At 48.4% G+C, this 24912-nt stretch overlaps 8 protein-coding genes across 8 annotated transcripts; 5 read left to right on the top strand and 3 right to left on the bottom strand.

Annotated features, from left to right (window-relative positions):
- The first annotated feature begins 46 nt into the window (after positions 1 to 46).
- BKA67DRAFT_34142 (uncharacterized protein) lies at positions 47 to 1083 on the top strand. Its single transcript, XM_046096305.1, has 3 exons — positions 47 to 243; positions 303 to 514; positions 573 to 1083. The coding sequence occupies exons 1-3, from the start codon at positions 158 to 160 to the stop codon at positions 998 to 1000; spliced, it is 726 nt and encodes a 241-aa protein (XP_045964093.1). The 5' UTR covers positions 47 to 157; the 3' UTR covers positions 1001 to 1083.
- Positions 1084 to 3258: 2175 nt separating this feature from the next.
- BKA67DRAFT_634091 (cytochrome P450) lies at positions 3259 to 5804 on the top strand (the record flags this gene model as incomplete). The annotated part of the gene is made up of 7 exons (XM_046105634.1): positions 3259 to 3478; positions 3542 to 3627; positions 3813 to 4004; positions 4137 to 4294; positions 4410 to 4719; positions 4804 to 5118; positions 5191 to 5804. The coding sequence occupies 7 exons, from the start codon at positions 3259 to 3261 to the stop codon at positions 5404 to 5406; spliced, it is 1497 nt and encodes a 498-aa protein (XP_045964092.1). The 3' UTR covers positions 5407 to 5804.
- A 129-nt stretch (positions 5805 to 5933) lies between these two features.
- BKA67DRAFT_653164 (Dolichyl-phosphate-mannose-protein mannosyltransferase-domain-containing protein) lies at positions 5934 to 8379 on the bottom strand (the record flags this gene model as incomplete). The annotated part of the gene is made up of 3 exons (XM_046106312.1): positions 5934 to 6367; positions 6421 to 8056; positions 8125 to 8379. 3 exons carry the CDS (start codon positions 8377 to 8379, stop codon positions 5934 to 5936), a joined length of 2325 nt encoding a protein of 774 aa, XP_045964091.1.
- Positions 8380 to 9506: 1127 nt separating this feature from the next.
- Positions 9507 to 10107, top strand: BKA67DRAFT_653163 (endoribonuclease L-PSP; the record flags this gene model as incomplete). The annotated part of the gene is made up of 3 exons (XM_046106311.1): positions 9507 to 9669; positions 9718 to 9731; positions 9787 to 10107. 3 exons carry the CDS (start codon positions 9507 to 9509, stop codon positions 10105 to 10107), a joined length of 498 nt encoding a protein of 165 aa, XP_045964090.1.
- A 263-nt stretch (positions 10108 to 10370) lies between these two features.
- On the bottom strand, positions 10371 to 12488 carry BKA67DRAFT_530079 (heterokaryon incompatibility protein-domain-containing protein; the record flags this gene model as incomplete). The annotated part of the gene is made up of 3 exons (XM_046099185.1): positions 10371 to 10567; positions 10601 to 11685; positions 11812 to 12488. The coding sequence occupies 3 exons, from the start codon at positions 12486 to 12488 to the stop codon at positions 10371 to 10373; spliced, it is 1959 nt and encodes a 652-aa protein (XP_045964089.1).
- Positions 12489 to 13513: 1025 nt separating this feature from the next.
- Positions 13514 to 15471, bottom strand: BKA67DRAFT_530078 (uncharacterized protein; the record flags this gene model as incomplete). The annotated part of the gene is made up of 5 exons (XM_046099184.1): positions 13514 to 13753; positions 13911 to 14002; positions 14165 to 14295; positions 14369 to 14786; positions 14988 to 15471. The coding sequence occupies 5 exons, from the start codon at positions 15469 to 15471 to the stop codon at positions 13514 to 13516; spliced, it is 1365 nt and encodes a 454-aa protein (XP_045964088.1).
- An 887-nt stretch (positions 15472 to 16358) lies between these two features.
- On the top strand, positions 16359 to 17383 carry BKA67DRAFT_546338 (uncharacterized protein; the record flags this gene model as incomplete). Its single annotated transcript, XM_046101385.1, has 2 exons — positions 16359 to 16509; positions 16568 to 17383. A coding segment is annotated over exon 2 (746 nt), but the record flags the coding sequence as incomplete, so codon positions are not given.
- A 3824-nt stretch (positions 17384 to 21207) lies between these two features.
- On the top strand, positions 21208 to 23571 carry BKA67DRAFT_653160 (uncharacterized protein; the record flags this gene model as incomplete). The annotated part of the gene is made up of 2 exons (XM_046106310.1): positions 21208 to 22235; positions 22293 to 23571. The coding sequence occupies 2 exons, from the start codon at positions 21208 to 21210 to the stop codon at positions 23569 to 23571; spliced, it is 2307 nt and encodes a 768-aa protein (XP_045964086.1).
- Positions 23572 to 24912: the final 1341 nt, after the last annotated feature.

Raw genomic sequence — 24912 nt, 5'->3', positions numbered from 1 at the left:
TTTATCCCGTAGCTGTTGTGGCAAATGCCACATCCCGGAAGGTGGGTTTGAGCCTCCTCCTCAATTGTACATAGACTTTCAATATACAATTACTACATATATCCCGCAGTCCCGCCTGCATTTCTGCGAAGCTGAACATCTCTATTTAAGTTGCGACATGAACGTTTTTCGCCGCTCCATCATGACTTCCGCACAATCCATCAAGAACGCACGCAAGATCGTAGCGATTGGCCGTAACTATGCGTAAGAATCTTCTTCCCATGATTGGCTGCGGGAGATCATGTAGCTTACATCGTAGCCAGGGATCATGTAAAGGAGCTTAACAGCGCTCGCCCCGCTCAGCCTTTCTTTTTCTTGAAGCCCTCAACCTCCATTCTTCTACAAGGAGAGGGTCCTGTCATTCGTCCTCAGGGCGTTGAGCTCAGTTATGAGATTGAGCTTGCCCTGATCATGGGCAAGGACCTGAAGGATGTCGAGGAATCCGAGACGGACAAGATTTTCGATGCCATTGACAGTGAGCGCTCCTAGAACAAGCTTTTGGCAACGAGCAAACACTAACCAATTAATCTCAGGCTATGCCCTCAGTATTGACATGACTGCGAGAAACGCACAATGGGAAGCCAAGAAGAAGGGTCTCCCTTGGTCGATAAACAAGGGTTTCGATACTTTCCTCCCCATCAGCAACCCCATCCCCAAGGAGAAGATACCTGACCCGCACAACATTGAGCTGTGGCTGGCCGTCAACGGTGAAATCAAGCAAAATGACTCCACCAACCTGTTCCTGTTCCAGATTCCCAGATGTGTCAGCGACATCTCCAAGGTTATGACAATTCAGAAGGGCGACATCATTATCACAGGTACACCTAAGGGCGTCGGCCCTGTTGTACCTGGTGATGTCATGACCGGTGGAATCAAGGTCGATGGCAAGGACATCGAGGAGTCCAAGATCGAATTCCCTGTTGAAGAGTCCAAGAGCACTTACGTCTACCGTGAGACATAAGTGCCTGTCAGACAGGGTCTTTCTTTTAAATGTGTATAGAACTTTAGATACCATGGGCAGGGGGCAGATGCTTAACGTGGGTCGATTTGGGAAAGGATAAAGGGTTGACCCCTTCTCAGGATGTCATGTCATGTCATATCACAAATAGTCCTTACCATTGCCAAGCATGGTAGGTTGACCAGAATCCATCAAAAATAGATACTAAAACTATTACTCGACAGGAGTTCACATCCATTACTTGGAGCAACGTCAATTTTAGTCATATGATAAACCCAGCCACCGATAGGCAGCCGAATCTTGAGGTGCCGGTTCTTGGGCAGATCCGGCTGCTTGGCGCAACCACACACGTGATTCTCTGTCTCGTACCACGAGTCGAAACCGCTGTAATGCCTTTAGGTGTCCATGTATGCGTCTAAAGTCTGCGCTGTCCCGTCCTCGCCGACGTCTGCGAACTTGTAGAGAATATGGGCTATCTGATTAAGATATCATTTGTTAGTAAGACGGAATAAGTGACGGGTAATGAGAGATATTGGCACCAGCTGGTGAGAACTACTGCATTCTTGTAACAGCTAAAGAAGACCGTTGGTATCGTGACATCAATTTCTGTCGTTGATATTGTTATTGTTGCAGCTGTTTCGGTTGCCGGCTCGACTGTGGGTGCCGAAGACACAGAAATTGAGAAAGTAGTGCGACCTTCAGTCGAAAGAATGGTCGATTCTGCCCCTTCAGAGGCTGGACCTGCGGTTACTGTGTTGACGTAGAAATTTACCTTTTCTGGTATAGTCTGCACTGTTCGAGAAGAGCATTTGGCCCTCTTCACGAAGGCAAAAGCAGCATCGTCCAGAAGTAGCAAGCCCAGGGGTACTGTCTGCAGATATCTGATTTTCTTCTGCAATAATTCGATCTAATTATGTAACATAGCCTGGACATTGACACGACCATCGATACCTTTAATATATTCTTATAGAGACCTGTCGAGGGGGCAGGCCACGGAAACAATGTCTTTCTTTTCAGCTATTTCACCAGCTTTGTAAATTGATATTCGATATATGGTCAAGTTTACAAGGTCGAGGTGTTCATGGTTGAATAGCAATTGAATGGCGTATAAGCGTCTTTTGAAAGTATGCAATGTCTCACGACAAGCATTGCTTCTTCACACTGCCAAGCGCCCTAGCAGTCTTGCTAAAAACAGCGGCCCTAGGAATGTAATATTGACTTTAGAACCTCGTCGATGTAATCTCCGCACGTGGTGTGCTTAGATTGCGACTGTGTATATAAATAATAAGGTTATAATGGAAATGGAAAAAGTAACCCATTTCGCAACTCTCTAACCTAGAACACTTGAGTGAAGTTGTACATATTGGCACGATGGCCATGCTTCATAAATATTCTTTAAATTCTACATGACGGTATTGTAACATCGTGCTGGATGGTACAAACCAAAATGCAGTGGGTTTGGGCTCTCTATCATTGGTTGTATATTTTCCGCATGGTGCTCTTTTCTTGCACCTATCGACATCAAAATTTCCCAAAGGGCAGCCTACATCCTATTTCAAAGCGTTTGCCAAAAGCAAAGTAATGACATGTTTTGTCTGTCTGACACGGAGAAACTATACCACTTGTTCGAGATTTGACATGCCTGAACCGGGGCGCTATGACAGTTTATATCAAGTTCTTGAGGTTTCTCGAGTCAAATGTCCCGAGATCCTATTCATCCTTGCGCTATATACCTAGTCGCCAAGCACATGGATCTCCGCACTAAGCGACACCCTTGACCGTCTTGCTACTATTTGGTCAGAAAGATGTCTCGGTAGTTCTTTGCAGGAGTTTATGCTCAGTAGAAAACGGCTTCAGCTTCCGACAGCAGGTGAACTTCATTTCAAGGTCTCATTGATACAAATTTTCTCCTACCATCAATCTCACAAATGAAATGGACAATAATTGGCGTGCAAGGAAAGCGTTGCAGTATAGTGGATTTGAAACGCACCGATCGTATAAACCCCCTGTTTAGACACCAATACCTAAGCTATTGGCTAGCATCTGATGCGATTCGTAAACGACTCCATACTGCTGCATAATCGCTTGTCTATCTCGTCAGAACTGCTTATAATGCAGACAGTTTACTGGCCGCATGCCAGATAATGTCTTCAGTTTTCATTCATTGACGAACACACAGGCCAGCAGCTTTGTGCTCTAGCAACCATACCGAGTTGCAAAAAGCTGCACAACTTTGATCCAACAGTTCGATTATAGAAAAGATGTCATCGTTCTCTGAGGCCTTATTCCGGCCAGAGGCCTGGCCGACTCTGATTGCCATACTAATCGGCTTTATCATCCCAACTCTTCTACTGCGCAGATACTCAAAGCTTAGCGATATACCCGGCCCGTTCTTCGCATCCATCACTAGACTCTGGCATGTCCGTCATATCATCATAGGAGACCAGAATGTCAAACTCGTTGAACTGCACAAGGAACATGGTGGGCTATCCGGCAATCCCCTTCACCTCAACCTCCGTAACTAAAGAGACTGCATCTCATCAGGGCACTTCGTTCGTGTCTCACACGACGAAGTGAGTGTCAGCCATCCGGATGCTATGAAGAAAATCCTTTTAGCTCCTCTCCGCAAGGTATATCGCATTGCTCATCAAACCACATGATACTGACTATAAATAGGGACCTTGGTATGCAGCTCCCACAGGCCGTTATCACCGTTATTAGCTACATTATTTCGCTGTCCTTACCCTGCTTATACCTCCATGCAACAAGAATGGTCCTAATTTATGGTTGTCGCACTAGGTACAAGACGATGCAGTTCCCAGACTGGCGCTGGGAGAACCCGTTTGCCGAGCTGGACCCGAAGAAGAAGATTGAACGCTCCAGGAACTTCGCGCCAGCTTACGCCCTCAGCAGTATTCTAAAGTCCGAGGCAGCTATAGATGATGTGATCGCGAAGCTGTGCGATTGGATGAACGAGTATGCAGACGAAAAAAAGCCCATGGACTTGGTACGTGAGAGACTGTTCTTTATCTTACTGTGAGATCACCCAGTAACGCATCGTCAACCCTTGATTCGGAAATATGCCTCGCCACACCCAAATATACTCATTTTATTAACAGTGGAGGTCTAACATCTACAGGACTGGTTCTTCACGTATGCGTCCTTCGATATCATTGGAGAAGTCATTTTCTCCAAACAGTTCGGTTTCATAGAAACCGGGACAGACGTCAAGAATGCTATCCACAACGTTGCAAATCTAAACGCTTATGGCGCTATCGCAGGATTCTATCATTGGTTGTAAGTCCTGGCATCCACATCGTATCCTGTTTCCCCAGGTTAGGGAATTCGAAAATTGATGCAACTGCTTTTGGCGTTTTCGGTCTCGAAGCTTGCTGATAAACGAGGGAAATAGTCACTACCTTGTCTGCAACCCACTCGTCACCTGGACCCAGCTCATGCCCTACGGGCACATGTATGACGTGACCTTTACAGCGATAGATCAGCGCCGGAAGAACCCAGACGCGCGGTATGATCTGATTGCTCACTGGCTCAAGCAGCACGAGGAACACCCGGAACGCCTGTCGATGAGGAACATTGAAGCACACTCATTCCAAGCCGTTGGCGCCGGCTCCGATACGGTCTCGAGCGGCCTCCAGAGCTTTGTCTACCACATCATTCGAAACCCGGAAGGAAGGCACTGGCAAAAGTGTCGGGATGAAATTGTAAACCAAACATCTTCCACCGAGGGCCCTCCCCTCTCCTAGTGATAAACGCACGTCAGACTAACCTTCGCTTTTCCGTTGTAGAGAGATGCTCAGAGTCAGGGCATGTGCAACGAGCGCGTCGTGTCCTTTGCCGACGCCCAGAAGCTGCCGTATCTGCAGGCGTGTATAAAAGAGGGGCTCCGCGTCTTCTCGCCCACTCCCATGGGACTCCCGCGGGAGGTTCCCACGGGCGGCCTGACGATCGGTGACAAGACTTTCGCCGCCGGTACCATTCTCTCGGTCAACTCCTGGGTCATGCACTACTCAACCGAGATCTGGGGCCCGGATGCCGCCGAGTTCAGACCGGAGAGGTGGCTCGGCGAGGATGCCGATGCGTTGGACAAGTATTTCATGGTTGTGAGTAGCGACTGCGGCGTCAGACTATTATTGTTGCCTATCACAAGTACTGACTGCAGTTTTTCTCTCTAGTGGGGTCAAGGCTACGCCGCGTGCCCGGGCCAGAAAATTGCTAGGTTGGAAATGTCCAAGATCACTGCTACAATTGTTCGCGATTACGACATCCGTCAGGTCGATCCTCAGCAGCAATGGGTTTGGAAGGCGAGGTTCGCAATGCTCCCACACGAGTGGCCTGTCTATGTTACGAAGGCCAACTCGTGGGATAATTATGTTCGGCAGCCAGTATAAGACGGAGTGTCATTGGGCAAAACCATGACAGCCACTTTGCATGGGCGACGTAGTAGATTAGGAGGAGAGAGAGAGAGAGAGAGAGAGAGAGAGAGAGAGAGAGAGAGAGAGAGAGAGAGAGAGAGAGAGAGAGACAGAGAGGAGCAATCTCTCAGGAAACGGTCGGCTCCGATTAACCGTGGTGGCAAGAGGAGAGTTGAATACGCAGACCTGTCATCAACATAATTTCAAGAAGTGCCTTTGCTCTTCAAATTTTGAATTCCCACGACTCTGAAGTACACAAGTATATTGTTAGCAGAAGACGAACACATACGGCGAATAAATGACTCGACCTAGATAGAGGTTCTTTTGATCACTACCTAGATTCTAGAGGACAAGCCGCAATGACATAACAAATAAAGCTTTTAATTTCCGTAGTTCCGTAAGCAGTACATCCACGACTCCCACATAGTCCAAATAATCCTACATTTCCTTGATAACGTCGGATGCCAAACGCATTCTATCAAGCTAGACAAAACTGAATGTGTCTATTTCGCGAAGTGGAGGTCATAGCCAAGCCACTTACGACGGAGGACCTCATCGACGCTAAGACCAGGGTAACCGTAAGTCAGAGGCAGGAAGAAGTACCAGCCAAAAGCGGCAACAGCCAAGATGACTGCTGTGGCAATCCAAGCCGGGACCATGCTCGTGCCAGCAAACCTCTCGCGGGCAGTGACAAATCGCTTGGCCCCAGGAGCAGGTTTCTTGCCAGACTTAATAGCCTGGTAGCTGGCCTCCTCAGATACGGGATCGGCGTTGAAGACGAATTCAACCAAAGAACCTACAATCAAGCATGAGGCGAGATGGGCAGGAAGGTAGTGATGCAGGAATAGTTGACGTCCCATAAGGTAGAATGGGAAATAGTGGGTGGCCCATGCTAGGAAAAAGAATCCAGTGGAATTGTAGAGGCGTGTGCGAGTGCCTGCAAGTTGATTAGTGAGTGGAATTTGGAGAGAGAGACATAGTTAGACTTACGGTGGTCCAAGGCGTCGGCACCACGGCGGAGAGAGATCTGGTCCGCTCCAATGATGCCAACAAAGACGGCGATCAGACTACTTGCAATCCACCAGCCAACAGGGTTTCCCAAGAAGTAGATCTGCTGGCGCGTATCGTTCTGAGTCCAGAAGCTGACACCTCTGAGTAGGAATGGCCACTGGTATGGCTGGCTGGCATAGGGATGACTGCTGGTCAACTGGTTGTTGTGCCAGAACATGGATCGTTGAAGTTCAAACCACTTTTGCAGGAAGGGCAGGCGCTTCACTTCCTTCGCAGGTTTCTCGCGACGAGGGTGGTCTGCGCCTAGTGATGGGATGTCGTCGACCAGCCAGACGTTGGAGCTGACTTGGATCTGCTTGTTTCCGTTGATTTCCTGTTGGCGCATACCCCACTCCGGCAAGGGCTTCTCATGAGTCCACATAGCGACTTTGCTAGGGTTGTGGATGAACTTGAAGTGACTTGCAATGCTCTTGAATTCCTGCCCATTCTTTCCGTTCTCGATACGGACTTCGAAGAGGGTGTCAGGCTTGCGATCGCCGTTGGCGTCATCAACAGAAACAGTGGTGAACTCCTGGTTCGTCGGGTAGAAAGGAGAAGCGACGTCGTGAGAGAGCAGAATCGAGTCGGTGGCAAGATGACGGAGCTGAACCAAATCATGGTTTTTGACGATGCGACCGAGGTCCTGGCTACCATCGGCGGGAATGATCTGCCAGTGGTTGTTTGCATCTTCGTAAGGATAGCCAGTGACTTGTTGGCCCTGGCTGGAGACGCGGCCGTCGTCGTAGCGCAGAGGATAGGTTGCAGCATGACTGTGAAGATAAGCTTTGGTCTCTTTGTGCTTGATCGTGATAGTATCGTGGTAGTTGATGGTGAGCGAGTTGGCGAACATTACGTTGTCGGACAAAGTCTCTTGGAATTCGGGGGTCATGAAGTCATCGCCAGGACCGGATCTGGTCAGGATTGCGAAATGAACCTGGAACCAGAACAGGTAGAAGATGAAGGGCATGATGATCAGGCCAAAGACGCGGGCACCGAAGTGCTTGGCAAAGTCGGGAATACTCAGAGCACCTCCGACTCGCTTAACGTCGAGGAGATCCCAAAGATCAATGATGACGGCCGAACCAATGGTGATGAAGGCAAACAGGCCGACATACTTGGTGGAAATATCGCAAGACAAAGCAAAGCCTGTCAGGATCAACCACTTCCACCATTTTCGGCTGAAGGCTTCATGCCTCGTCTTGTAGAACTTGATGTAGAACAGAAGACTGCAGGCCATAGTGAAGACGAGAGTGGCATCGAGCAAGATGAGACGTGTCTGGCCGATGTGGGCGTTGTCAAGGAGGACGAGACCAGCGGCAACGATACATGCAGGAAGACTGTAGCCAGACTCCCACATGATCAAGTATACAACGCTGACGGTCAGCGATCCCAGAAGAGCAGGGAGCGCGCGGTAAGCGACATAGGGAACCTTGTTGGAGATGTACGAGTCGCCGATGTTTTCGAAGTGGAAGTTGCCATCGTAGCCAACGAGCCACCCCATGAGCGCGAACAAGAGCTTGCCGAACGGAGGGTGGACATCGAAGAAGTAGGTTCTTTCGAGGTAGTAAGAGGCGAACTGGAATAGAACAAGGTCAGCTGATGGTCGCAAATACTCGTCTCTGGGTGCAACAAGACAGTTCATACCTTGCCAAAGTGGACCTCATCGAAGACAACCTCATTGGGATGACTGATGCCCCAGAATCTCGAAACAAAAGCCAAAACTGTGATAATAGCCAGGCCGATCTTGTAGTCGATTTCGGAGCCGGCTCCAGAAGCCGGCTTCTTAGGCTTCACCAGGGTCTCTATTTGAGCTTCCTCGGGAACCGGTGAGCCAGCCTTCTTTTTCGAACCAGGGTTGCGCTGGCGCAAGCTGCCCTGGTTTACGGCAGTGGATGCCATCGTGGGACAAATGCCTACAAGAGGAGGCCAGAAGGAGCGTACGAATTGAAATCTGGATGAGCCAAATAGAAATCAAGTCAGTAAAAGAAGTCCCTAGGAATGAGCTTCTGATGTGCCGAAGCCCTGTCGAGGCTCGGAGGGGTGCCGGTGAGGTATCACAAGAGAGGCTCACCTAAGACGGATTGAAAGGCTGAAATGTAACCTTCCCGTCGATCAATTGATCGTCGACAGCTGGTCATCCAAGCTTAGAACGTCGAAGGAAGGAAGGGCGCAAATAAAAAGACCTCGGAGCTTGAGGTCTCCTTTACCACGTTGTATGGTGGCCCGGGGACTTTCTCGCACAGGGGTTGGTGGAGTTTAGTTTTCAGGCCACTTGGCACTTCTGTCCTGAGAAACACGAACCCCTGACTTCAGACTGCAGACAGTCCAGACTTCTGACTTTCTGACTTCCCGAACTTGCCCTCGAACCCACCTGAGCTCGAGAATAGGCACGGTGGCTGGCGCTAAATCCACTGACTATTGGCGCGCGATAGCGATAAGGGAACGCATGAATGTCTTCTTTGTACTTGCGTTGATCTCACCACTGCTGCATGTACCAAGTGGGGGGCAAATTGTACTCATCAACTTACGTACGTCCGTTTTGGATTGACGAGTATATTTGTAGTCGTGTTCAGAGCTCCAAACGTACTTGAGCTTTCGACCCCAAAGACCTCATCAATTGGATATGGTACGGTAGTAATCAACGTCTGAAGTTACACAGCGGCAAGGATAAATTAGCAACTGACGTTATTTGGTAACTGGTCTAACCTAGCCCGAGTGCTGCTGGTACAATGCAGCATCATTGGCATTTCCTATGTGCAGGCCAATCAATAATCGAGTAATTTCAAAAAGTGTACTACAGCTACGATTCAAGTTCTTGCGTCGTGCGATCTTGCGCAGATCTAATGCTCCGAGTCCAAATGGTGTAGACAGATCAATCACAAGATTAGACGTGGTTGTCCAGCAGGCCCGGTGCGGGGACCTTGGCGGCACACTGTTCGGTCCGAAGTACGGAGCGGCACCTTCTCCGCCTACACCACTTCACGTAACCCGTAACCCCTCTTGACGCCCTCTGAAAACTGGCAATAATGCAGGCAGTTCTTCGTTCCCGAGTAATAAGACCAGCTATTGCCCAGTCCGCCCGCCTCTCGTCCGCACAAGTCATCCAACGTTTCCCGAAAGCCGTCCTCTCCACGTCGATTCGCAACATGTCCGACCTCACTACTATCATCGCCAAGGACATTGTCCCGCGTAAGTATTCTTCCCATGCCAAGCACAACTTTACTGACTTTCATCTAGCTGTTGGCCCTTACGTGAGTACTTATGAGCCTTGGAGGCAATAAGCATGACACTGACCTGTGCAATTAGTCCCACGCTGTCAAGACACCTACAGCAATCTACTGCTCGGGACAGATTCACTTGGACCCTCAAGGAAACATGATCTCTGGCACCATTACCGAGAAGACTGCGTTGTGCTTGAAGAACCTGGAGGCTGTACTCAAGGAGGCCGGCAGCTCCATCCAGAAGATTGTCAAGGTCAACATCTTCTTGGCCGATATGGCTGATTTCGCCGAGATGAACAAGGAGTACGAGAAGTGGATGGTCCACAAACCCGCTCGAAGCTGTGTTGCTGTCAAGACACTTCCCAAGAATGCCGATGTCGAAATCGAGGCTATTGCTTTGCCCTGAGCTCAAGCTTGAGGCAGGCAGCCTTGAGGTGACAGGTCTAGTGTCGCAAAGCGTAGATGTCTAGTGCCTACAAGGCTTGTTCACAGAGAACGGCAAGGGTGTCGTGAGCGATGAGACTCCTTCCGAGCAACGCAGCGGCCACCAAAGCTTTCCCTGGATTCGTGAGGGGTGGAAATGAAAAATACAAAAGCTTCATAAATCGATTTTCATCGAAGATTATTAAGTCCTTAACCAATGTACGGGTTCGTAGTCATTTACACGAACTAACGTATTTCTAACTTTTGCGCCACCTTGGTCCCGTCTTTGATAGCTAACATAGCTTCACCCTCCATAAATCCCACCACATAAGACGGACCAATATGGGTATAATTCATGTCCTTTGGTCGCAGGAGTATCGGAAGGTTGCAACCAAACATCACAAATACTTGATCCCCAGGCTGTACACTTTCGGGGCCTATGCCTATGTAACCATTTTTTGTGTGAAAAATCTTACGGTGAGTGAGAGAATTTCGTAGAGCTGTCAGAATCGTGGTCGCTAACCTTTCTCCGATCGCATTCATCGCCGCAGTTTGCTGTTCCCGCGAGCCAGTAATAATGCAGTTGCCCGGTTCTCTGCTTGTTCCGACGATCTTATTCCAAAAAGCTGTGGATAAATCTGAGTGACTAGTGTCAAGCCCAAGTGTGGGTAACGGGTTGTTGATTTGTGGTGTTCCGTTTTTCGATCTGTATCGGACTTCGTAATCGAGAAAAAGGTGCAAAAGGCCACATGCGATAACTTGATACATCATACTTTCTGGCTCCGAACGACAATTAACCATGGTATCCCAGTCAGATAGTAATACCTGGAAAAGCGCGCGGAGATGCGGAATGCCAGTTGGGTATTTATCTGTCTCTCGTGTGGCGATATGATTGCAGCAAAACTTCAGACACTGTTCAGGTGTCAACACAGACTCCACTGCCACCACCTCCTCGCAGAGAACACCAGTGCAATGCAGGCTGTAATTCAAGATTACCGGTTCTGAATTTGTTGGACAGCCCTTTGATGCCATGAACGAGTGGTTGGCCGAATAAGTTCCAGGGGCACTCTTTGCCCAATTCGGTGCCCAAGAGGGTATATCAAGTGGTTCGCGCGTCGAATCCTTTTTTCCCTCGCGTATAGAAAGCAATAAAAGCGACTCGAAACTCTCCTGCATAAGAGCAGAAGCAGCTTCAATATAAACATCCTTAACACTTTTAGAATAGTCGGGTGCTATATTCAACCCTGTGATACCAAGACAACCATATAGCTTATCTCGCGGGTCAGTTGATTCGTGGTTTCGTAATGAGTTCGTTAGAGCCCATCCCTGCGTATTTTTGCGCTCCCGAATGGCCCAAATATGGAGAACAGACTGCAAGCCCATGACTGCTTCAGAGTACTGCCTCGAGCTGAGCATTTTCCAGATAGCGGGTTCCATGTTATCGGGCTTGTTCAATGATGGATCTAGTCTGGTCAACCACCGGACCACTTGAATAACATCCTCAAGATCGATCAGGTCATCTCCGCAGCACAACATGACTGTGCTTGCGAGTACTATTTCCCTATACGGAATAGGATGGTCAGCAAGATATCGATCAAATCCTTGCTTGTTTGATGTTATTGTTTGCTTTCACAAGCGAATTTCAACTTGCAGGGTGACGTGTCTGGCGAAATAATGTGCCACTTACTGAACAATCCAGATCCTCTTCCAATATGGATGCGCACAGAGCTCCCTGATTGAGTCCCATACCACGTTTCTCAGAGGTCCGGAGGCCGGAGAGTCCTCCTTACACGCCTGCGGGAACAACCTAAGCCAGCTAGCGTCTATAACTTTCGACGTCTTGGGATTACGGGTCATGTCTATTTGCTCCTTGAATTGCTTCATGACTTCGAATACCCAATCGCTCAAGGGAAACGACGTACCCAGCCATGACACTACCATGCCCGCATTTTGATAAATCGGCTTCATGAGCATGGCTTGGCTGTTGCGTTCTGCGATATCCATTTGGTTTACACATATGCTATCGATCCACAGTGGGAGCATTCGTACTTCAGATGTGTTCCGACAGCGGCGTCGATGTGATTTGAGGAATTCCAGCAAGTTTGTGGAAACCGGGAAGAGTCTCCCGTTGACGATAATACTCTGCGAAGAATCCGGGAGACCCCATACATGTGACAAAGCCGCATATCGTGTTTTGACTTCGTCAAGCGATAGTGGAACAAGTAAACTCGTGATGGGTTCGTCTTCCTGCTCCGAATTCGTTGCTCTTAGAAAAAGTAATCTGATTTGACGCTGCTGTTTTGCCAATGGCTCATACAGCGGAGGGAGGTCTCCATCTTCTTCTGTATATTGTTGAGCGGTCATTATAATGAATGAATAATTTGAAGAGGTATCCTCGCATTGTCGTAGGGATCCGCATAGCGGCGACTGTCTCAAATATGATGTTTTGAGGTGCGGACTTGACGAGGCTGCATTCTTACATGCGTCTTGGCACTTAGCCAAAAGGGCCCTGCATAGTACGGGCCAACATCACGGGTACGGGCACTCAGCCGCACCGATGGCCCCGCGGTCCAAAAGTACCTTCTGCAGCAACATCTTATAGAACATAAAAGCACCAATCCCATGAAGAAGAAGAAGAACGTATTCACCAAGGTGGGTCGAGACCTGTGCGAAGGGTGCCTAGGGATCGCCTGTAATAACTATCGCTGCGCGTTTTAGATAGACTAGGGCCGCTTGACCTATGACATTCGTATGTGCCGCAAGCCGAAATCCCGGTCGGAAGCAGCAGACTTTACGGCTCGTTCAAAACGGCCGCAATTCTCGAGACTTTCTGCCACCAAGCTTACTGTAGAGTATTTCAATTGTTCCTGGTGACTCGGGGGTTGAAGTTGGGTGGGGCCACGCTCATATCCCGCCGCCAGCCGCATTCAGCTGCGGTCATTCTGTGCTCCATTTCCAACTGTCTTGGAGCTTCCAATCGGACGGATATAGATCATGAGATATTACACACGAACTTCTCGCTGTTAGATACACCCGGTTGCCTGGTCCCTTACACTGAGTCTTGCCATGCACGCGACGAGGCAAGCATGAGAGACCCCCCATGTAGCAAGGAAGTTCAAGCGGGCCGCAAAAGTTGAAAGGGCCTCTAAACGATTCTCTGACTAGGAAAGACACGATAATCTTTTCCCAAGAATATTTGACCACCTGGATACCAGAGGACTATAGGAGCTACTCTAGACAATCACTTGGCCTGATCCTCGATTGTATCACCATGAGCTACTACGTCACGTTTAGGGACTCAAAGCTCAAATTCATTCTTGTCTAATCCGTTCCCCCAGACTCCCGGCAAATGATCCAACTCTTTTCCACATCGCGAGTTCTCCCAGTACCTAGTGTTTCCCATCCAATAGGCTCACTCTTTGGAGTGCCGCATTGTAGAGTCGTGCAACAAAGTATTGATGTTTCGTTACAGTGGTGTCAACATGGTGAGCGTGGCTATCCACGCAGAATGTTTCACCTTTTTCTTTACTCAGAGTATCCACGAGGTCTTGAATTCGTCTATCCTGGAATTCTCTCACAAACACAAGCGCTGTGATGCCTTTTTGATATATTAAGTCTCGAGTTATCCACTACAGTATTCCGAGTTAGTAATCGTCCCCTTAGGAGGGTTGACGGGTGTTTAGGGAGTATTGCGACACAGTCAGATAGAAAAACTGCCTTCAATGGGCAATATCGGCTCTGCAGACATGTCATAAAGGATAGATGGCGATTCCAAGATTTGCTTACGTGGTTCCTATTTTCTTTATCCCTTGATCGTATCTTGGGAAGTCGTTTCTTATGAGGTGTACCCATGACTTCTTTAGTCCATTCGGTGTAGTCTATAACTTAACAATCAGCCATGCACATCTATCGACCTTGTTGGAGATTCGAGGCTTAGAACGTCGGTCTGCCTATTACTCCAAGAGATTTTGCCGCAGCCGCCAGAACTGATTTATTACGTCTTGTAATCCATGGCTGCGAGGTACCGTGTTACTACATACCTGGAGGAGGAGGAAGCAACGGTTGGTCATCGAATTGATCTGTATTAAGTGAAAACATAAGCCCTGAACGTCGACGCTTGCCATCTTGGAAGCGTTCTTTTGGCGTTGGGGAAGTTCTTTCGCTTATATACCTAGATTACGGTTAACACGGGAATCAAATCCAGCAGTTGAACAGTTGGGCACGAACAACAGGTAGAAACTCACTTCGTTGGGGCCGTTGCAGGACTTAATCTCCCATCCAGAGCCATGATACTGTCCTCTAGTTCACGAAATTTCATATCGTTCAGTCGATATTTGTTTGCCTCCAATACTTCATCCCAATTCAAAGAATTCCAGTGAGCAATGGTAATCCTACGATCGATGTCGGCCTGGCTGCTCGGTCTTACGGGCTCTATGCTGTTCCCAAATCCCCGGACACCTGTCCTTGTTACATCTGGAAGGGTTTCAAACATTGCCCACTCTAGTCGCGAAGCCTTTTTCAAAACGTTTAGTGGCGAATGAGGCTCCGGTAGTCCAAGCCATGAGCCAATTTTACGGAGATGCTCTTCTCCAGCAGGAGCGTACACGCTTACCCTCGGTCTAGCAGCTCGAAAGAGTCTCTTTTCGATATCAATGATTACACCTTGGGTTCAGTCAATCATTGTACAACCAAACAACAATTAGATATATTATAATACGGAATTACTCGCCTGCTCTTTTCGGTTGCTCATCATCCGATCTCTCTTCTTCAATCGGTACCTCTTGATCTGGGTCTATCATATACTTAGTGTTATCTCTGATGTGATATGGCCAGTGTATGGCTGCGACAACAATCCATACTCACAGTCGTTGGGCTTAGCAGAACGAAAATATTCGACTGTCCTTGAGCTGGAAGTTTCATCCTCCTCGATCGCCGTCATTCGGTGGAAGCCTAGTCTGGAAGATGGTCTTTCAAAAAATCTGGGGTCAACTTCATCCTTATCATCCTCATCATCCTCATCCTCATCTTCATCTGTGCCGGACTCGATCTCAGACCTCTTGATCTTAAAGTCTCCAGCTTTTGCCTTCCGCTTTCCGTCAGTTTTCGCAGCCTTTTTGTCGGTGGCCAGCCCACCAAAGAGTTTTACGGCGAGATCGTAATTTGGTGTGGGCCGTGTGTAATCTAGTTGGGGAAGGTCGCTGAAGTGTCTATGTACTCGGTATAAGAGGCCCGCTCGTTCCTTGGCTGAGCCCTGAGGCTTGGTAGGTTTCCTTTTTGCTGGGGTTGATGAAGAATTCGGACCTCCATCGGCGCCATGCTGCTTGGCCGGCTGCGGCTTCAACGTCATACAGTATTGGATCGCAGCAGTAGCCACCGAAATGGCAAGAATTGGGGCGGCATTACCTCCCATAAATGTTGTGAGTGAATCAAGCATTGGTGCTTGAATTCATTGACCAGTGGCAGAGTTCTGGTCCGATATGGTATAATTCACTGTGTGAAGTCTGGCCTGGATCTGGGTGCAGAAAAAGTGAGAGACTTGCTAATTCTCATTGATCATATTTTACCTTGCTCTTTGGAGTATGTATGAAAGAAAAAGACAATGTCTGTCAAGCACATTGTTTCTGCGATTGCGGACGGTCGTTGAATCTAGTTCTTTGTCTCGCATCTGTTCTTTTGCACCAGACGCGCTCAAAGGAAGTTCCAATGCTTCACCATATAGATCACTCGAAACAAGAAATTTGATAGACTCCTAGTGTAGACCATTGGGAATGCACGAACATGATAGCTTCCAGCAGATCCTTGTCAATAGGAGGCAGTACGAACTACTCCTTCGGTTTGAGCTCCATGACTTCTCAATGAATGTTTATGCGGCCAGTTTGCTTTTCACGATAAACCCGTAATACGTTCGATGGGTGCAAAATGACTGAAAGTAATCTAGATCTCTGAGAATACTACTGTGTTCTCTCCTGCAGCTCAAGAAATAATGACGCTTTTGTGAAGCATTTCCTCGCATTGTTTGCCACTTTGGCAGTTGAAAGCGCTGACCACAGCAATGTCAAAGAAGGACCGTCGCATAGCCACAAACTCGAAGTCAAAGAAAGATGCTGTGTCGAGGGAATTAAATAGTCAGGCTCAGTTGACTGGGGTGTTGAGTTACTGGATAAGACACGAAATATCATTCACACCTACACATTCAACAAAACTGCTGCGCAGAACTCTTCTTTTTCCGATTCTGTCAGGTACAGGATACATACTCATTCGAATATTAGATACTATCACGAGCCCCAAGTTTCTAAAGACCATTACTGTCTACCTAATCTCAGACGACATATATATCATTGTCATCAAGACATAATGTGTATTGGTGAGTCTCACTGATAGTATTCTAGCAACACATCAGGCTGCGTGGCTAATTTAGACGGGGTTTCCTAAATAGAACATACCTATTACCATACTAACTGCCGGCACATCGCCAAGATGCATGAGTCTTGCGATCACCGCCGTCACTCTGACGAGTCTTGCTTATACTCCTGCTTTGGTGGTGGACGATGCGAAGGTACAGTCTCACAAAGCCACCATAGCAAGGCCCCGTGTAAGGAGTGCGAGCGTCTTGAAACCAAGCGTGCTCAAACTCAAGCGAGTAAAGCAGCGCAGAACTATGGGTGGGGCGCTCCGGGGGCCAGAGACTCGTATGTTGAACCTTCCCTACAGCGTGCCATATATGGCATGCCTGGTAGTGACTTTCACTTCTCTAATTCGTATAGTAAACCGCAGCAGCAACCTGCCCAGTACTATCAGCAGAGGCCGAAGGGTAACAGTTGGCCGGCGCCCCGAGCACAACCGCAGATGGTGTTTAGCGGTGGCCGTCCTGGCCCCGTCAAGGGGTTACCTTTGATGCCGGCCAAGAAACCACAGTATCAGTCGCATCAACCTATGCGAGCCGAGCCTCGTCGAGCGCCGAAGCCGGGCCCGATTCATATACAGCAGTTGACCAATAGTCACCAACCACAGGTCGTGAATTATCATAGCGTTCGTCCTCAGGCTGCGCAAGTCGCGCAGATCGTGTATGCTGCGCAGAAGACTGTGCGGCGGGACAGCAATGGTATTTCCGAATTCGGCAGCGAGGAAGGTGACTCTCCTGGGTGGAGGAATTACACAGTTTCTCCACGCGCTGTCTCCCCACTTCGCGCCAGCTATAGTCACCAGGCCTGGCTTGTAGGTAGATAAACAACTCTGAATGAGACAAACATGAGTCTTGCCACTTTGAATTCGACCCGAATCTAGTCAGTGGCATCGTATGGCTAACATTCTTATAAGACAAACTTGCGGTGATACCCCATATTAATGGCTACGGAAGAGGAAAGAGCTACTGACTGAAACGCAACTGTACTTGGTGCCATAATAAGCATCAAGGCAACTCATTTTGGCTTGTATACTCCAGAGCTGAAATGTATCACCATTTTTGTGATCCTCTGGCTTCTATCTGCCAGGCAGGTTTCGCCCAGGTTTTATACTTATATTCCGGCATTTCCTGGGCAAGCTAAATAGACGGGTTCTGAATTACTTCGATGAACGCTTATAGCTTCATTGCTATGGTCTACAATATCTAAATGTCGGGATCAGCGTAGAGACGGACCATACGCTTCAACAAGGAATTGGCTTCTATAAAAAAGCGCCGCGGTTTCTTTTCTATAGCTTGCCACATCGAGACACATTCTGGGTGCAGCAGCTTACGCTGCCGAGACGTTAAAATACAATCAATCAATCAATCAATCTCGGCAGGCTGAGGGAGATGGTAGGTGAGTATTATTTCAAATAGGTGGCCCACGACCTATGGGTCTGAGAAAGGTTGGACATGGATCGAATTCACCACAATGAACAAACTGGGGGTCTTTGGCTGATAGTTGAGACCCTTCTTCAATATTCAATATGGTAGACGGGAGTACGACGCCCACGTATGATGACAAGCCACTACTCTAGCTTGATTGGTCGTTTACCTGGAGCCTATTTCGATCACACCTCCTTCTGGAAAATGTTTTACAGCTTTTTGAAGTGCCGAATTACACATCTCAGGCAGCAAGATTCCAATTGAGGCCAGAAGTAGATAGATCCACTGCAATGATGTAGGTTAGGTACAAGTGGGGGAGGCCGCGAAGCTTTCGTGGGGTGAATCGAAGGCTTCAAGATTCGCTTGATACCGATTGGCCAGCCAGGCATCGTCAAACGCAGGAAGCTTGGAATATCGATAGGGCTGAGACAAGCCAGTGTTAAGTATGCATTTGATGCGGTAATCGACCCTGGGGAGAATGTGCGCCACTTAGTACACCATCAAGAATATGCGATACGTGTTGCTCTGGTAGGGTCAATTGATGAAACTGGTCATTGAGGTCACGTTGTTAATGCTCGCGACAAATGCCATCACTCCTCAACAGTAGTCAAGGACTTCCATATCTAGTCTAACCTAAGCGAATGCGACAATCTGCAACTGGCTGTGATCGTCGTGACCACCCACTCCATATCTCTAGAGCCCGTGTGGTCCGTGTTGTCCGTGTTTCCTCGAATGAGTCAACCCGGCCAACAGGGAGTTTTGGGTCTCATGAATGATTCGTTGACTAGGTCAACAGACAAGCCTTGGGTCTATTTGTGGAGAGCGAAAAAAATAAAAAAATAAAATAAAAAGGGATTGGTAAATGCACGTGGAATTGGATTGCAACTGGCTCGCTGGTTTGACACGATGTGGCCATCGACTTAGCCTGCCGGGGAAATCGTTGCGTGAACTTCTCCGTTTAGTCGTACTGACGTGATTGTGGCTCTAGAATGCCAGTCGTTTACTGTATTTGTAGCTAGCGGAGTGTCATGAACGTTGTTACAGACAATCCTTGGCCATGGCCTAACGAGTGAGTGTAAAGGCTACTCCAGCAATATCACTGGAGAAAAGACAGTGGTGCCATGGATAATAACATGATACCTACAGTACTGAAAAGGTGCAAAAAACCCCCATATCCTGCACTGCTGCAAGGGACTTTGGGGCCAGGCGGGTTGGAAGGATTACTAGGGGCCCACTCAGTTTAAGGACTCACTTGACCTGTCATTGGACAAACGGTAGACGTCGGGTGGCTCAGCCCAAAATCATTATTGGCTGTAAAACGGAAACTACAAAGTACTTCGCTGCTTGGATTAGGGCTGGTGTTCTGAGCATGCCACGGAGAAGAAAGAGCCATTATGCTCTTCATCCCCAAATCTTGTTAGGTATTGTCGCCTGTCTGTCGGTCCTGTAGTTCATACGATACTGTAGATTGCAATGGATTATGAAGGGGGATGTATACTCCGTAGGACAACAACGGATTTCGAACTAAACTCTCCGAGCATAACTGGATAACTGGGGCTTCTCTCAGCGGAGTGCTCGGTCGGAGGAATGCTGATTAATTGAACCCTGCCAAAAAGCTTGGCTGTCGGTCTAACGCCACGCCGATCTTACATTCGCTCAACTGATCATGATCCCAGCGAATGTGTTTTGTACGTTGCGTTTCTGAAAGAAGCGCGGTGCCTGGGGCTAGTTACGATGAATGGGAGGTTTTGTAGTTCTTCGACCAAAGGTGAAATCAGATGATGTGACATGATGGAAAGTGTCTGGAGGTCGATTGTGGGTTTTTGTCCTTGAATGCCGAGAACCTCAATTTGAAGAATGTCCCTGCCTCCTTCCCAAGACCTACAGTAAGTTAGAAACGATGAGCGACTAGGATAGGTCAATTTTAAGCTTGGTAGGACGTTAAAGGTTGCGAAGAAGTACCTGCTGTTAGTAGGGGTAATCAAGCAGCTGCGCCGCTAGAGCTGCTTTGGGGCGGGCAGCTGCGATTGGCGGTTGGGGCACACAGCCTGAGAACATTGATTGACATGGTGCTTTGGATTGTCAGTGTTGTCTCCTAGCGTACATGGGCGTTTACAGAAGATAGAGTTGAAGCCGAAACATGGACATAGAATAGGCATCCATGGCATTTTCCCCATCTAATGATATTATTTCAACAACAACATTGTTTGAATATTCGATAGGCCAAATCGAAGGGGTTAAGCACAGAAGTCCTGCTGTTTTGTGCTTATTTTTTATGGAGTGTTCCTGTTTTAGCAACACCCGCCTCACCGTTTGATTGAGGCCACTGTCGCTTGAACATCCACACGTAACATAAGATACCCACTCTGCTACATGCGACCCAGCTCAGCGGCACAGCCTCAGATAGTTCAGTTCAGACTTGGGGGAGACCCACTTATCTAGGCAGCCAACCTCAACCTGCCCGGGCTTCCTCCAAACTCAAGAACAGCATCTCTCCCAGGTAGGCGACAGACTTTCTCGACTTTCCTGTGAATTGGATCTTTTTTCGCATACACGACACCTCAACCCGAGCCTTTCCTCGTCTCAGGTTTCAATGGTTGTTATCGCCCGTACGGACTAATCATCGAAAGGCGCCCACTTGAAACGGCAAAAGCACTATCACTGCTCGTAGCCCTTTCAACACCTAAGTTTCACATCCTTTGCGAGCATTTACATACTACGATCTTCACTCATCTGGCAATTGTACTGTCGCAGCCCTATCCGTCATCCATCAGGGAATCCTTGGACTGGAGCCGCTCGCTTGCCTTCGCTGCCGCCCCTCCTCGGTGGCAAACACAGCATATCCTCGACATCTGGCATACAACAAGTGACTATCGCGTCACGGTCGAGTCACCTGTAACAGCTGACGGGTCTTATGTTATAGGCCATTTGGTTGTTTCAAAGTAAGGACAAATTTTAGTCTCCAATCTAAGCGATATCTGCCATCTATTCTCAAGGCATTTCTCGACACACTTTTCGATTGACCAATGCCAATTTGGCTACTGTGATATCATTTCTTGTGTCCTGAGGCCATATCCTGGTCTCGGTGAAGAAGGACTTCGACTGAGGTGACTCATCGGCTGGCTAGACCTCTTGGTTTCAAACGGTGCTAACCATACCGTCTGTCGACACAGTACTGCACTATACCCCCCTCACTCTATCCTCATTATCTTATATATCACCTCCCCCGCTCTACAAATTTGTCGGACCGTCAACATGTCATCCAACCCTCGCAGGACTCCGGTGAGTCGCTCGGGTTCCAATGCCAATAATGGCTTGAGCCTTAAAACCAGCAACTTGACTCTCAGGAAGGGAGCTACATTTCACTCCCCTTCCTCTCCTTCTTCAAGTTCATCTACCTTCAAGGTTCCATCACTACCTCGTCGCTCCCAAACGAGTCTAGATGATGTTATTGATGCTAGCCGTCGTCGTGCTGCCTTGACCATTGGCAACGTCGACAGTATCTTGACTGGTTCCAAATCACACAACTCATCACAGCAGGCATTCCGTGACGAGGGCATGCCTGTTCCTCGCAGATTCCTCGACCACATTGTCGGCTCTGAGGAACCATCAGCCATGGATGTCGATTCGGAGAGGCGGGTCTTGCGTCCCCGTCCTCGTCGCTCCTCAAGACATCACGAATCAGACAGTGGACTTGGCACTTCCGTTGCCTCTACTGGTAGAGCTGGCAAGGAAGCCGCCATTTCATCTGGTACAGCAGCGGCCATCACTCGCTCTGTAAGCGCCATCAAAACAGAAGAGAGTTTATCCCCTCTCAGCAGCCGTGCTATCAACCGCATTCATGAGCATACTTTGAGGCCACTTTTGGCCAAGAAGTCTTTGAAAGAGTTTCAGTCAATCATCCTTGATTGTCCTAGGCGCATTCAGGAGAATCAAATCGTTTGTCTCAGAGATTTGGAGAAGACTTTGATCTTTATGGCACCGGTGAGTCAACTTCTGAAAGATACTGGCGTTTGGGGAAATACTTATCGGGCGTTGTGTTTGAAGGAGAGGGCAAAATCGGCCGAATTATACCGCGACTTCTGCATGACATCAATTCGATGCATTCAAGCAACAGTTGATTATTTGAGCGATCACGAACAGACTCGGCCAAACGACCGTCCATACAGCAGCGGCTATTTTATTGACCTCGTCGAACAGATCAGGCTCCATGCTGAGCAGCTGCAGACCACCCAGGAGCGACAAGCAGCAGGCGAGGAATTGGATGAGATGGCTGCCCACCCGTATGCAATCCAACAATCTATTGCACATCTTATTAGCCACGCTAACTCTTTCTTTAGCACTGACGAAGTGAAGCTCATGGGCGGCCTTGCCACCACCGGCCGACCTGCTGAGCTGGTCCGTATCAGGAAGGATGGCAAAGCTATCTCGATTGCTACTGGTCAACCTGTCGAAGAACTCGACGAGGACGCCAATGGTCCTATTCGATTCAAGCGATCCATGAGTGAACAACTCGCAGACGACGAAGAAATCATGCGATCAATGGCGCGTCGAAAGAAGAATGCCACACCTGAGGAGCTCGCCCCCAAGAAATGCAAAGAGCCCGGGTGCAACAAGGAATTCAAACGTCCTTGCGATCTGACCAAGCACGAGAAGACTCACTCTCGCCCTTGGAAGTGCCCTGTTCCGACGTGCAAATATCACGAGTACGGTTGGCCAACGGAGAAAGAAATGGATCGTCATGTCAATGACAAGCATACCAACACTCCGATGATGTACGAGTGCCACTACAAGCCATGCCCCTACAAGTCGAAGCGAGAATCAAACTGCAAGCAGCACATGGAGAAAGCACATGGGTGGACGTACGTTCGAACCAAAACAAACGGGAAAGGCACCAAAGCAGGCAGCTCTGCTCCTACCCCGGTGATCGCTGGTATGCCAACTCCAGACAGTGATCACAGCCACTCCATCATGACGCCACCGGATCAGGGGTTTAGCATCTTGGATACGTATGACATGTTCCCTGCCTATCCAACGAACGAGGAGTTCGACGCTGGTCATGTACTAGACGATATTCCCTTTGACGGTACCGATATTCAACTAGACTTCTCTCCCATCGACAATGCCACGCCCTCAACTGATGGTCAATTCAGCACTTTCAGTGAGATGAGCCCCAACATTGACGACCAGTTCAGTGATATCTATCACGCAAGACTGCCTACGCCCACTTATTCCGTCTACGACAAGAGTGTACCCGAATTACTGGCCAGTATTCCTCAGGACCTGTTTCCCTCTCATGCTCCGGTACACACTACACAAATTGCACCGCACATATCTCCCGCTGGACACGGCAACACCATGCTTTTCACCCCGGCGTCTATGATAGACGAGGGCTTTGATGAGTTTGGCTGCAATGACCAATTTGGCAGCAATGACTTTGGAGGGAATGATTTTCTGTTGTTTCCAAACAAGTCAAATGAGTATGATGGCAGTCTCCTAATGAATACCATGCCTAGCGCTGCAGCAGGATTCAGTCAGCCGTCGTCACAAGACTTCAACATGGATTTCAATCCAGTCATGGACTGGACTTCCACAGACTTCAGTGGATACACTCACTGAGAGCCTTAGTAGATGCCGCAAAACCACCCACTTGTATAATGACCTTTTCCGCTACTAGCTGGATTATTTACGACGAGATGATAGGATAAGATAAGATGGAAGGAAGAGAGACAACGATCCAAATTGTATGCACTTGGCCTAGGGGAAGAACGAGGTGATATGGCCCGTTCAGGACATAGAGCGCTGTGTAAGGGGATTGCTTTCTTATTTGGAATGGTTTCTAGCTTGCTGCTTTGGCATAACGACCGCGGCGTCTGATCTGGAAACACTTCCTAATGGGCGCCATTAATTGGCATGATTGGATCTGGAAACACACATATAAATACAACGATAAAGAATCATTCTCACGATGAAGCAATTCAAATCAAGGGCGAGCACATGCGTGTCTTCCAATGTGGCGCCTTATTGAATCGTGCTATATGAATCAGAGTTTGTTGTTTGAACCGTATAGCTTACTATGTCAAATCTGGATATCACTTTTCTTCGTTACTTGCAAGTTAGTAGTTTTCGCTCACGACATGCAGGAGGGTGAAGCGGAAGAGAGAGAGAGAGAAACGGAAGAGGAAGGAGAAAGAAAATCCCCAAAGAAAAAGAAAAAGGGATTGAAAAGAGTGAGAAACTCGCTTCCCTGAGATTGATATAATCATTGTCTAATTCTTGGCTAAAAACTATTATGGGAAACCTACGCTTTTCAGCATTACATGCACGTAGCGTTGAGACAGGCTCTCGTTGTACGCTCTCAGCTGGAAGCAGGTCTTCGGCTGACAGCACCTGTCAAAGGTGCGACGCCGTCCTGGTACCCACATGCCTTAAAAATTTCTTGCCAGAGTGCACCCCAATTCTGCAACACAATGAATCACTCTTGCTTTCCAGCTACACCAATGCCACACACCTCACAACCACGGTCTCGTTAGCCAGGTTCTAGATACTGTACATCTCTAGGCTCGTTGACGCACAGCCTTCTACTTTGCTATCTTGTTTGATTCTCTTGGTAAGCTATATCTCCCTCAGTCTTGCAGTCGTTCTGCATCCAACACTACACTCCCTCCAAATGATGACTATCCGACGGACACACAAAGTGTCTCGTCATCTCATAACCATACTTGTAATAGGAAGAGCCGTATGAGTGACCGTCCCCGGGCGTCGAAAACCCTTTGGCTGGACCACCCAATGTTGTCTCTGTTCGACTCCATGTCGGAGGCTTGTGCAATATCGTCATATGCTGCCTGGCTCTCTCGCCGCGGCGGTTGGCTGAGACGGCGGGTGTGCGAGGTGGGGATTTGGTCGTGCTTAGAGACTTGGTTTCTGAATTCTTGGGAGATTGCTATCTTTTTGTTCAGA

The sequence above is a fragment of the Truncatella angustata genome (assembly GCF_020726525.1).
Source record: "Truncatella angustata strain MPI-SDFR-AT-0073 chromosome Unknown BKA67scaffold_1, whole genome shotgun sequence".
In the NCBI taxonomy this organism is placed as follows: Eukaryota; Fungi; Ascomycota; class Sordariomycetes; order Amphisphaeriales; family Sporocadaceae; genus Truncatella; species Truncatella angustata.
This window is presented reverse-complemented; position numbering and strand designations above follow the sequence as displayed.